Source organism: Nematolebias whitei, chromosome 4 (assembly GCF_014905685.2).
Source record: "Nematolebias whitei isolate Nwh7 chromosome 4, NemWhi1, whole genome shotgun sequence".
Classification (NCBI taxonomy): domain Eukaryota; kingdom Metazoa; phylum Chordata; class Actinopteri; order Cyprinodontiformes; family Rivulidae; genus Nematolebias; species Nematolebias whitei.
In genome coordinates this window covers 19,225,618-19,238,712 of record NC_056501.1, presented here as the reverse complement: position 1 = coordinate 19,238,712, position 13,095 = coordinate 19,225,618, and the positions used below count along the sequence as shown (strand labels likewise).

General features: G+C 40.1%; 1 protein-coding gene across 2 annotated transcripts in view; it reads left to right on the top strand.

Moving 5' to 3' along the window:
- Window positions 1-2,509: 2,509 nt before the first annotated feature.
- ssrp1a (structure specific recognition protein 1a) overlaps window positions 2,510-13,095 on the top strand; it is a 15,455-nt gene continuing 4,869 nt past the window's right edge. Inside the window, exons 1-12 of one of the 2 annotated variants that reach the window (XM_037675832.1) lie at window positions 2,510-2,574; window positions 3,275-3,354; window positions 6,521-6,706; window positions 9,649-9,754; window positions 9,859-10,052; window positions 10,126-10,226; window positions 11,515-11,644; window positions 11,782-11,885; window positions 12,060-12,188; window positions 12,258-12,479; window positions 12,761-12,833; window positions 12,949-12,954. In XM_037675832.1, the coding sequence (XP_037531760.1) occupies window positions 3,301-3,354; window positions 6,521-6,706; window positions 9,649-9,754; window positions 9,859-10,052; window positions 10,126-10,226; window positions 11,515-11,644; window positions 11,782-11,885; window positions 12,060-12,188; window positions 12,258-12,479; window positions 12,761-12,833; window positions 12,949-12,954 (1,305 nt within the window). In that variant the 5' untranslated portion in view covers window positions 2,510-2,574; window positions 3,275-3,300. The remainder of the gene's footprint in view (window positions 2,575-3,274; window positions 3,355-6,520; window positions 6,707-9,648; window positions 9,755-9,858; window positions 10,053-10,125; window positions 10,227-11,514; window positions 11,645-11,781; window positions 11,886-12,059; window positions 12,189-12,257; window positions 12,480-12,760; window positions 12,834-12,948; window positions 12,955-13,095) is intronic. The other variant, XM_037675833.1, reaches the window with a different exon arrangement.

The following is a 13,095-nucleotide window of genomic DNA, read 5'->3' as shown; positions in this document are numbered from 1 at the left end:
ATATATATATATGAGACGAGACTCCACAGCAACATCCAGCTGTGGTGGAAACACCTCATCCAGGTAAGTTTCAGCCCCTTCAGTGATTCACACAGAGGCCCTCAAACGTAAAAGAGGAGCATCACCTTGTGAGCTAAAACAAAAATCTGAAGTATAGCAATACAGGAAACAACTGAAAGGGTTGCATAATTTTACATTATAAATATGAGTTCAAAAGTGTATTTATAATGATTTTCAGTAGAGTTGATTTTGTCTGCTAAGAAATACTAGAGGGTTGTAGCGTTACTGGGAGTTTACGGGAGCATTTAAAACAATTCTATACGGCACAATCAAAAATAAAAATTGAAGGATTTTTATATTTTGTCTGGAACGGTTGTGTTTATTAACACAAAAATTATGAAATAAAAACAACAAAACAAAAAAAAAAACGAGTAGCTGATTGTTTCTAATGAAACCTTTCGAGGGGTTAATATCCAGTAAGTACTGAAGAGAAACGACCAGCTGCAGTCAATCAATCACTAAGAAGTTAAAAGGCCCTGTCAAAATAAAAGCCATTCTCCAACCTTCACGTGTTTTAATGTGAAAGTACAGTATATTTATATTTATGAGTATAATCCTGACTCTGCTTGGATCAGTAAAAAAACAAAGTAAAATTGTATGTCGTACAACCTAAATAAAAAAAAATTAAAGAATATAAAACCTTTAAATTATTACACACAAATGTGCGTGTATGTAAAGTTTTGACTGCAAGTATAATTAAATAAATTCACTATATTTCAGCTCTTAAAAAAAAAAAAAAGTTTTAGATTGGATAATTGCAATGATTTAATTATTTTTCATTTAGTCCAAAACGATACATTTAACCCACAAATAACGTGATGTCGTGATAATTAAGATATTGAAGCTTTTAATAGACATGAAGTTGTGGAATTATTTACAAACGGGTTGAGTGAGATGTTTTTTTAATCCACACTGTTACAGTACAAGAAGTTATGATGATTAAAATTAAACCCACGTTCTCACCTCTGCAGAAGCTCCTCATTGTCTCCAGTTTTTCTGTTTTCAGATGAAAGAAAACTTTTCAGCTCCTCCGCTCTGTTTCAGGACTGAAATCCTGCAGGTGATGTTCTGGTTCTGACCCGGTCAGATGGAGGACCCAGAATAATAATAAAAAAATGAAATGTGTATTTGAGTCCTCCTGAGGTTTAAATTGATTGAGGCTCCTCTGACTTGTGTGTGTGGTCTGTGTGACAGACGGAGTGACGGTGGAGCCCCTTTTTGTACCTCCTCCTCCTCTTTTCCATCCCTGTCTCCTCCTCCTCCTCGGTGATTCACCGGCTTTGACGCATCGGAACCTCGAGACTTGTCTCGACTCATTTCTGTCTCTCATCTCGGCCGAACCCAGTCCGACAGAAACCGTTTGATCTTTAAGTGGGGTCATGAGTCCAGTTCGGTTCGGTTCACCTCAGGCCAGGAGGACACCGGGTCCATAATGGGCCCCAGGAAGCAACTTCTAGGACCAAAGAGGATGCTTAAAAATATATATATATATTTTTTTTTTTCATTCCTATTTTCACAAATATGGAATAAATAGCTTCAAGATTATTTCCTAATTTTCCTTATTTCCCTTGATTTTGATAGACAGTAATCCCACTGATGTTCGTCCCTCAGCTGTAGTTTAATCCTCCAGGACTCTGGTTTCTTAAATCCTCCTATAATCCATCAGATTTTTTTTATTTTTTGGTATATAATCCTGTTTTAAGTGTTTGAATAAAGTGGTCTTTTTATTCGGGCTGACAGGAGAATCCTCCTGGGCTGGAATAAATGGAGACTCAGAACTCCAGCCCTTATTTATTTATTTATTTGTTAACACAACATGAGGTTTATTTGGGTGTATACAGGGGTGAAGCACAATCTCACCTGACATATTTCTTATGACTGGCCTTCAGGCCCTGATGGGAACAGAATACACTTAGTCTCTGTTTAGTTCTGTTTGATCTACATTTACGTTCTTTTATATTATGATCATGTTACTATCTAATATAGGAATGCATTGGCAAGCTTGCAGTTAGGTTAATTTGATCCAGATCCTTACTACTGCGCCAGATTTATCTAGTAAATTATGACATTTATATCTGTCCATAAATGATGATTTGGATAAATATATTTGACTTTAATTCTTAAACCTGAAATAGTCTCGTTATGTGTTGTTAAATTCAATTTATAATCCTTTAAAATTAGATTTTTTTTTATCAGTAAGGATGAAAACATCAGAATTGAATTGAAAGATGCATTGTGCACCCCCAAGCGGTAGTCAGTTGTCACTGCAGCGCGCTCTAGGTCTGCGCATGCTCCGTAGCAACTTGATGAGCTTCCGAAAACGTAGTTCGCTACGAATGCAGTTTTGTTTTAATATACCTAGGTGAGTTTTTACTTTGAATAAAATATAAAATCAAAATATAATTAACAAATACTTCGACAGAACCGGAAATAATCGCTGTTGTTTCCTGTGACGTAGCGCTAGCTCCTGATGCTACACGCGGGAAACAGCCGAAGCTGCGCATCTCAGTCATTGTAAGACCTCAAGTTTTCTAACTATATTTTCCTGTGTAGGTAGAAATTAGTTTGTGCGTTAATATAATCAGCTAACGATAGAGGATGTATATGAGCGTCATTTTAAGTTTATTTATTTCCATTAAAAACCTTAATTTATCACTTGTTTTTCCAAAATCGGCCTAGCTATTTTTAGTGCGCTCGATTTAAATCACTTTGTGCCTCAGCGGAGCGGTGCCATGTATGCACGTTGTTTTCGCCTTGTCGTGGTGCACTCGGTTAAACGGTGTGTTAAAACAAGCGCACCATGTGCACTTTCAGCTATCCTAGCAGCTATTATTGAAGGAACATTGCTTGTTAGCACTGAAAACAGTGTAACAACGCCTTGATTTAATTTATAGAGCTAGAAATAAAAACTTTCACAATTTTAATGTTAACTACCTTCTACTTACTACCTACCTGTGGTTGGTTTCCTCGGCTTTATAGGTGGACTTTATGCTAATAGTGTTCTTTTTTTTTTTTTTTTTACTAATTCTAGTTGTTTTGTTGAATTTCTGTTTACCTCATTTGCAATATTCATTGTGTTTTTTTTTCCTGTGTGTGTAATCTTGTAGCTGTTGTAGCATGTTACTTTCCCTTGTTAAGGGGCAATAAATCTTATGTTTCTGTTAAACTTGGTGAATTATTTGGTTGTGTTTGATGCAGTCTCTTCTCTCTGCAGAGCATCAGTCATCGCCTGGAGTCAACATGGGGGATACGCTGGAGTTCAACGAGATCTACCAGGAGGTTAAAGGCTCCTGGGTCAGAACCTTCACCTTATTTCTGTTTGTCAAAGAGTCTTATTCTGTAATCACAAGCTTGTCCTAGCTTCCAATCAAAACATTTCTGTAGTGACAGATTGTTAGAAGTAGCATGTGTTGTGCTTTTAGATGGGCTCGGCATCATGCAGCTCTTTGGTCCATCTGCAGTGACTCCGACGCTTTGAACAAAACTGAGTAAAGGGTCAGGAATGGCTCATTGGATCTTAAACAGTCACGAGAGGTTTTATTGTCATTTCAGCTACGTACAAGTACATATTGAAACAAAACGATGTTCCTCCAGGATCACGGTACAACACAGAACATTACATGCAAAAACAATGCAACACACAGTGCAGATACACAACAGAACAATAAATACTAACAGACCTATAATTAGGGGTGTAACGTACGCTAAAATCACATTTCGGTTCGGTTCAGTTTCAAGGAGGGCTCGGTTCGGTTAATTTTCGGTACAAAAAAGGCCAAAATGAGGACTTGCAAAATGTTTATTTTGAAAATATGCCAAGTACAAAATACGTTTATATAAAAGTAAATAAAAGCAACCCATTTGGATGGATTTTAAATAAATGGCACTCTTTACAATAAATAAACTATACTAACAATAATAAAAATCTTAATAAATACAATAACAGTCAGAACCAGAACAATAAGCAGCAACAGACTGTTTACAATCTAGCTAGTCAAGTTTTAAGTTTTTGGCCAAAAAGAACAACATGTCCACATTTTCTGCCAAAAGCACAGCTCTAGCTAGTTGCAGTGAATATCCCAGCGTTGGAGAAAATCCTCTTACTAACAACAGTGGCAGGAATAGGGAGGTAGAGCTTTGCTAATTTTGCAGTGTGGCTGCATTTGGCCTCATCATTACTCACAACCTCTTGGACCTGCTCTCACCTGTCCCTGGAAAAGTTCAGAGTTCACTCATCACAGACTTCTCAGCTGGAGGTGATCTCTGGTGGATTTCCCTGAACAGGAAGACTCAGCTGCTGTCTCTGTCCCAGACTGGAAATAAAACAGAGGTAAAAAAAAAAAAGAGTTAATAAAATTATAATTTGAAATAAAAAAAAGTTAAATAGATAATAATAATAAAATAACAATACCTCTTCTTGAACGGTCATCATTTGTTATGAGGTGGTTGAATACTCTCTCGGTCATCATCAGGGCAGGGCTATAATCTGCTCCGGGGCTTGTTGACAATATCAGTTTTAGCTTTTTCATAAAGTGCTGCTACAACTTTTTGGCAGAGGAGTTGACATGATGGGATCGTAGCGGGGCTCAATAACTTCAAAGCCGGCGCATCAACAACATTCGGATGTAGATCCAGAGCTTTAAAAACTCCTCCAGCTTGTGTTAATGCTTTGGACCGATCTGAATTACCTGATAAAGGTTGTTTAAATGCTGCTGTTATTGATCTTTGCACCAACCAAGCTGTTATTCTGTAGAAGAGACGTTCACATTCGGATGATGTTGTTTCAAGAGCGTTAACAAGTTAGACGTGTTGCCTGCTGCCGATCCACTCTCCGTGAAACAACGTCGACACACAGCTTTGGATTTACACTTGTCTTTTAATAAGAAAGCCATAATGTTCCCAAACAGGAAACTGCAACAAGATGCTAGGCTGCTAGTGCTATGTGTGCTGCAAGACTATAGCGCCGTGCTGAAACACGCTTAGAAACTTTAGTTCCGCGACGCATAATTTCTCGTTAATAAAATTTAATGAGTGAAAAAATAACCGAAACGGTACGCACATGGACTGAACCGAACGTGCCGTATCGAAACGGTTCAATGCACCCACATGTACCATTACGCCCCTACCTATAATAAATGCAAAACGACATCTAACCTAATTTAAACATTCTAATCTAAACAAGTAATTAAGAGACTAAGACTCGAGACACATGTTGATTAGTACACGTGTAGGTGGTACATGAGGTAGAAACATGTTCTGATATGTGGTTAGTAGCGTAAAGTTTTTCTTTCTTTTTTTTTTTTATAGCAGCAGAGATATAAACTGAATAAGGTGCAAAAATGCAAAACTTGAGCAGATTGCAAAACTGTGCAAGAAGTCACAAACAGTACAGCACATTTAGGTTGTGTGTGTGTGTGTGTGTGTCAAAGTTTGTGTGTGTCAGAGACCAGAGTTGAGGAGTCTGATGTCTTGTGGAACGAAGCTGTTACACAGTCTGGTTGTGTTGGTACGAATGCTGCAGTACCTTCTCCCAGATAGCAGGAGAGTAAAATATCCATGTGATGGGTGAGACGGGTCCTCCACAATGCTGAGAGCTTTCCAGATGCAGCCGTTGTTGAAATGTCCACGAAAGATGGAAGAGAGACCCCCATGATCTTTGCAGCTGTAAAGCTCACAGACATGGCAATAAACCTAATGTACTACTACTGTTGTTTTTACTACTACCACCACTACTAGTTTTACTACTACAACTACTACTACTAGTTATAAATTATTATTGATTATTGAGCATGCATCAAGATACTACTACTAGTTTTAAAACCTCTGCAATAACAGCAATTTACTACCACTGCAACTACTACTTCTACTACAACTACTGCAGCTACAACAGCTTCAGCAGCTTCAGCAACAGCTACCACTGCAACAACAATTACTACTACCACTGCAACAACAATTACTACTACCACTGCAACAACAATTACTACTACCACTGCAACAACAATTACTACTACCACTGCAACTACTACTACTATAGCAATAACCACTAGTGCTGCTACTACCAATACTGCTACAACCAGTACAACTGGTACAACTAGTACCAATACTACAAATTCTACTGCGAAGTCCAAATCTTCAAAATGGGAAATGTGTTGAAAACCTGGTGGGAGCATTACATTTAGCTGCTCGTAGATTATTCAGGATTTTTTTGGAAGGCTGATTGGGCTTTTGAGTAAATGTATAAATCTATTAAAAATGTGTGTGTAGTTTAGTATGTATTCGAGCGTGTCTTTCATTTATTTCTTGTTGCGTTATGTTTTTATATTTGACCTCGTTCAATTTGTAAAAGACTTTAATAATTTAAGTTGTTTTAAATGTTCTATATCTTGACCTAATCTTCTCCTCTATTTAAATTAAATCTTCTTCCAGCTCTTTAACACGTCTCGCTTTTGTGTCGCTGCAGAACGACGGGCGGCTGCGTTTCAGCAAACAAAACGTAGTTTATAAGAACAACAAGACGGGGAAGGTGGACAGCATCCCAGCCGGGGAGCTCAGCCTGGCTCAGTGGAGAAGAGTGTGTTTGGGTCACGGCATCAAACTGGGGACCAGCACCGGTCACGTCTACAAGTACGACGGCTTCAGGGACACGGTGAGTTCTGCCTTACTAACTGTCTAATAAAGCTCAGGTTACAATAAACAAAGCTGCAAATTAGCATCTTTTACTCCAAACCTGACTTCTCATAAAAAGCACTCCCTTTTAAAATGGTACCATTTGAGTGTTTGTAAATGTGTGTGGGTTAGAGCTACTCTCAAACCTACTAATGGGATTAATGAGGAAAAACAGCTCCGGCGTTTGGTTCCATAAACAGAGCAATCATTGGCTGCTCTGACTCACTGTTTATACCAATTCTCGCTAACACTTTGGCTCAGAAAACAGACAAGAGAAGATTTGTGGTTGTTTGTTTTCATCGCTTTTTTAGGGTTCGTTCCCTTCGTTTAAGGAGAGTATCAACACACGGATGAAATACTGGCATGAACGTGTGGGTTTAACCTGAGCAGTGTGTCTCCTGGGGTTAATCAGCATATTCTTCGGCAGGGAGATGGATCCTCTGGTCCTGGTGTGCAGGCCATGAAGTCATTGTTTATTATCCCACAGTTAGTGTCGGTAATCGAGAACTGGCAGGTTTAGCCGCTGGCGTGCAGAGCAGAGATTTTGATTCATCTGTCCTAATAATTTGTCCTTGAAGAAGACTTGAATCTCTGCCAGAGAGTCTGTTGAGCTGAGAGATAATTGTCGTCAGGAGATGCGGGCGTGAACGAGAGGCCATGGAGGTTACTTCTCAGGAACGGCGATCATCTTCTCTGTTTGGGAACACCTGGGTTCATCCTCCTCAAACGTTGTTGCAGATCAAGTTTCCCCAGTTTCACTAAACCTCTGAAACACCCCCAAGATGTTGATCTGGTCTCCAGGCTCCCGTGATCCCACACTGATGCACCAGAATTATCCAGATGTTTGATCTTCTGACAAGCGCAGAAGGTCCAGGGTTGCTGCGTCGGAGCAGTTTCAGAGCCACAAGAGTGTTTATGTTCTCGCTGATCATTTTATATTTTATTTTATGACAATTAGCTGAAACCTTGATGAGCGTCTAATCTGTTCAATGTGGTTGAGCTGGTTCAGCTTCAAATAATCGTCTTAAGTTGGACAACTGCGTTGATAAACTAAAAACTGAACTATAAAACAGTCATTTAAAATCAAACAAGCACGAACTGAAGTTATGCTTTCTGCTCAATGATTCAGTTTTGACCTTTACTGCTAGCTGCACGCGTGGATAAATACTAAATCTGATTATTTTTGTTTTACAAGGGGAAAAACTGCTACAGTGCTTTATTCACGCTGAATGTCGAAACTAAAAGTTATCAAAAGTTGGCTTTGAAATTAGGACAGTCGTAATAAACAAATAAATCGCATGATAAATGAAAATTATCAACCTCGTTTTCATTTATCGGCTTTATCGTTTCTTTGTGTCTCTCTTTCTACTGAAGACACTGGATGACAAAAACTCCGGTGCTCTTCACTGACCCCTCCCTTTCTCTTTTTCTTTAAAATCCATTTTAACCATACAAAATCGCGTTTTTGCATCGTTAAAAGCAGCTAAGCTGAGACGCTAAGCTACAAGCTGAGCCGACTTCGGGGAAGAAACCTCCGTCTTGTCGAAGCTCCAAAATTCATGGTTGAAACTCGTGCCTTTGTCTAAAAGTTGATTTTCTCTGCAAAAAGAAGCTGAGAACTTGTTTACTGATTTTTTTTTTAATTAAAAACTTTGTGTGACAAATGCTATGCTAAAGATCCTGATGCATGCTCAGTGCTATGCTATTCTATAGCTAGCTATGCTAAAGAGCTCAAACCACACCGAGTGTTCGCCATTTTGAGAACCGAAAAACAGGAACGAGAGACAGCCCATTTCACGTCCCATTTTTCTTAGAGACATGCTGCTCACTCCCTCACTATCCATCCTTTGGTTCAAACCATTTTATACTGCCATCCAGTGGTCAGAAAAGGTACTACACACAAAAATTAACCAACATTTCTTCTTAAATTTGACAGTTACTAATTATTGTCAAATTTCAAACAATGTTATTGTTATTGCAATAATTTCTGAAACAATTAATCATCCAGCAAAATTTGTTATCGTGACAGGCCTATTTGAAATATTAACCAGATATAGTCTCATTGTACGAGTTAACAGAACAGATTTTTTTAAAGAAATCAAGAAACCTGCTCTATGACTCAAAATGAATAACAAATTAACGTTATTGGGTTTTGTTTTGTTTTCTTATACCGGTACTTGTAAATCAATGCAACACAAACATAGAGAAACTTTTCATGTTCTGTGTGTGTTTGATAAAGTATTCAGACTTATTAAACTTAGTGTTTTTAGTGTACCACAGAAGAACGGACTGTGTGCATGCATGCCTGCCTTTCTGTGTGTGTGACTGATTGTATTTGTTCACATCTGTTCACACGTGTCTCATCAAAGCGACTCCTCCATTCAGATCAACAAACGTCCTGATGAACACACACGCACACTCTCTGGGTTCTAATTGGCTTTAATAACGATTTGATCAGGCAAATATCCAGGTGTGTAAATTTACATTCCCACAGCGTCTCGTTCTGCCCGGCACACACTCGCACATCGCAATCACTTCCACATGTGTTTGTACTACCAGGTCTGTGTGTGTGTGTTTGTCGCTGTGTGTGTGTCCTGTGTGTAAGCCGTGGGGCTGCAGGATAAATAAACAGGCTGATTTTGTGCCTGTTTGCAGGGCGGATGGATTATGTTCACCTCCTGTGCTTCCAGGCGGCAGAGTTTCAGTCACGTCCTGATTAATTCTCCACCATTGCTGCTGCTTTTCAGGCCTTTTTTATTTACGGGCTTTGACCCGTGCAGAGCCGGTGCTTTCGCTGCCTCAAACTATGAACCAGTCTCTGTTTCCATCTTTTTTTATTTTTACTCTTTCCTATATGCCCAACTCAAAAAAAAAAAACAAGCTCTCTCTTCTATCTCTCCTCCATGTTGTCGTTTCCATCAGGACTTGGAGAAGATTTCAGAGTTTTTCAAGGCGAACTACAAGGTGGAGCTGGCAGAGAAGGACATGTGTGTGAAAGGCTGGAACTGGGGCACCGCCAAGTTCTCTGGTAAAAATCCAACATAATGCATTCAATCCTGAGAATAGTATGCAGACTGTCAGATGAGCACCTGATGAAAATTACGAGTTAAACGTCCCCCGTGTTCGTTTCAGGGCCGCTGTTGTCGTTCGACATCAACGACAACTCGGCGTTTGAGATCCCTCTGTCCAACGTGTCCCAGTGCGCCACCGGGAAGAACGAAGTCACCCTGGAGTTTCACCAGAACGACGACACGGAGGTTTCTCTCATGGAGGTGCGGTTCTACGTCCCGCCCAGCCAGACGGATGAACGGCAGGACCCCGTGGAGGTGAGGAGGGACGGTCGTCCTGCTTCTGTGCGTTCATCTAGTTTCTAACGTCGTTTTGTTTCCGTTCCTTCAGGCGTTTGCCCAGAACGTGTTGTCTAAAGCAGATGTGATCCAGGCCACAGGAGACGCCGTGTGTATCTTCAAGGAGCTGCAGTGTCTCACACCCAGAGGAAGGTAAAAGATGCCATGTGTTCACTGAAGCAACGTGGTATTTCAGCGTTTTTATTTCTAGTTGAGAAGGTTTGATGAGCACAGACTCCGTTACAGTTTTTACTCCTTTGTTTTTTTATGTCTTTTATGAAGCAGAGTTAGTTCACATGAATCGAGGCAGAAACAACTTTTACTAACAGGTTTATTTGGTGAAAACTTTCGATCTAGTTTGTCTCTTTGTTCCCAAGTGTCCACATCACCGTTTATTGCAGTCATGCTTAAACTGGCTGATAACTCCCACCTGCTGACGACTTTGTACCAAACTGAGCCTCGTTTTATACGAAGCAACATTTCAAAAAGTTTCTTCAAACAAAATAAAAGTCTGGTGGCTCAAATACCAACATCAGCTTCTTAGAAAAGGGAAGCTCCCCGAATTAAGTTAATATTCTTCATTTGATTTTCTTGAATTAAAAAACAGTTGTGACCTGAGCTGTAAAACTGAGTCACAAAGAAGAGTTTTTCAATCTTGAGTGAATATATTTTTAAATTTCTCATCTCAAAAGCTTTGAAACTGTTTAAAATGTGATTTATCACCTGATCTGGCAACAAGATAGTTTTTGTTTACAAGAGGGCCGGTTTGAAAACTTTTTTAAAATTGCTTTCGAGTGATGTCATCGTCATTCATATAGCCCTGGAATCCCCAAGCTTCACAAAGTTGTTAAGCATTATATGAAGGGATTTCCAGACACTCCGGCAGAGAAAAAATTGTAGATTTGAATGAAAATTAAAAGGACTATGTCTGAAGACATACTTTATAGAAAACTTAAGTTTAATGGTAGATTAGGACGATTACATGCTGTTTTAGTTACTGGGACCTCTAGACGGTGTCTGAACGCAGCTTCATTTAAATGATGGATGTAAATAAAACCATTTAAGGAACAGCTCACTAAATGATACATTTTGAGTCTTGGGTCGCTCTCAAAGTTATGAAATTGTGTTAGGTTGGTGCTTCTTACTTTGTAGTCCCATCTTAACAAAAGCCAGGGTTAGCTTTAAAGATGCAGTTCCCAGGTTTACTTGAGCAAATAAAAAACTCATCAGAGGAATAGTGGGTTTCTTCTTAAGTTTTATTTTAAGGAGGTTTGCACATAAAATACAAAATAAAAAGGTGTTTATGTGAATATTATGGGTTGGTTATGCAGCCAGAACTACAGATAATCCAAAGATTACAATTTAACACTAAATGAACTTCAAATGGAGGAATTCCAGTTTGATCACATGACTCGGTCGTCCTTTTGTCTTCCTCCTCCAGGTATGACATTCGTATCTACCCAACGTTCCTTCACCTGCACGGTAAGACCTTCGACTACAAAATCCCCTACACCACCGTCCTCCGTCTCTTCCTGCTGCCTCACAAGGACCAGAGACAGATGTTCTTTGTGGTGAGTCAACACCTGCTGGGCTGTTTTCATAGCCGGTTTTTGACAGTGGTCTGGCTTTTCTCATTCCTCTCTGACATTTCTAACTTCCTCTTTCTTTCTTTCTTTCTTTTTTGTGTGTGTGTGTGTGTCCATCACAGATTAGTTTGGATCCCCCCATCAAACAGGGTCAGACCCGTTATCACTTCCTCATTCTGCTCTTCTCCAAAGAAGAGGACATCAGCCTCACGCTCAACATGAGCGAGTATGTACCAAAAACGAGGGAGGCTGTTGTAAATTTTAGATTTGGATAAAACATTAAAACCACATTGCTGTTTTTGGTAATGTCCACTAGAGGGAACCAAATCTCTATAAAGATCTCACAAACCCTACAGTCGTGGTACATTTAGGATCCTAAATCGTTGTGTTTCTGTAACAGGGAGGATGTGGAGCGTCGTTTTGAGGGCAAACTCAGTAAAAACATGTCCGGGTCTCTTTACGAGATGGTCAGCAGAGTGATGAAAGCCCTGGTCAACCGCAAGATTACCGTACCCGGGAACTTCCAGGGGTAAGCGTCTCAGCTTTAAGAAACCCCAGAAACACCTGCTCCTTTACTCACACTGTCTCGCCTGCTCAGCCACTCCGGGGCGCAGTGCATCACCTGCTCCTACAAGGCGTCTTCAGGCCTCCTCTATCCTCTGGAGAGGGGCTTCATCTACGTCCACAAGCCCCCCGTTCACCTGCGCTTCGAGGAGATCTCCTGCGTGAACTTCGCCCGAGGCACCACCACAACCCGGTCCTTTGACTTCGAGATCGAGACGAAGCAGGGCAACCAGTACACGTTCAGCAGCATCGAGAGGTGAGGCCGCCTCACACGGACACGTCGAGGAGGGATTTAACATGAATATATCCATCATATTCCAAAATAATCCAGGTTTTCATTCATGTTCCTGTTGAAAGTTTCTCTTCTTTAACTTCTCAATTTATCTGGATTTCCTTCTTATTTGATCAATATTGATCCAACATTAAGCACTAAAAGTCTTCCTGTCCATTAAGTTTTCAGACTTTATTATTTCATCTTCTAACTCAAACCTGTGGATTCATTTGATAAAAATCATTTTTACTCATCTCTTTTTTCAGGGAAGAATACGGCAAACTGTTTGACTTTGTTAATGCCAAGAAGCTCAACATCAAGAACCGAGGCTTCAAAGAGGTAACGCTCCTTAAAGTTGGTGAAACAAAAATACCACTTGTGTTGCTGGACTCCTGTCCCAGATATTGACTCTTGTTGCATTTCTCCTGTGTGTGTGTTCGTGTCGTGCCTGTAGAAGAAGGTGGGTATGGTCATGGGCGTCGTGTGTGTGTGTGTGGATCAGACTCTTTGGGGGGGTTATCAGCGTGGAGTGGTTTCTGGTTGCATGCTCTGCTGCAGACGTGTGTTAAAGGATTGTTGCGGGGGGGGGGGGGGGGGGGGG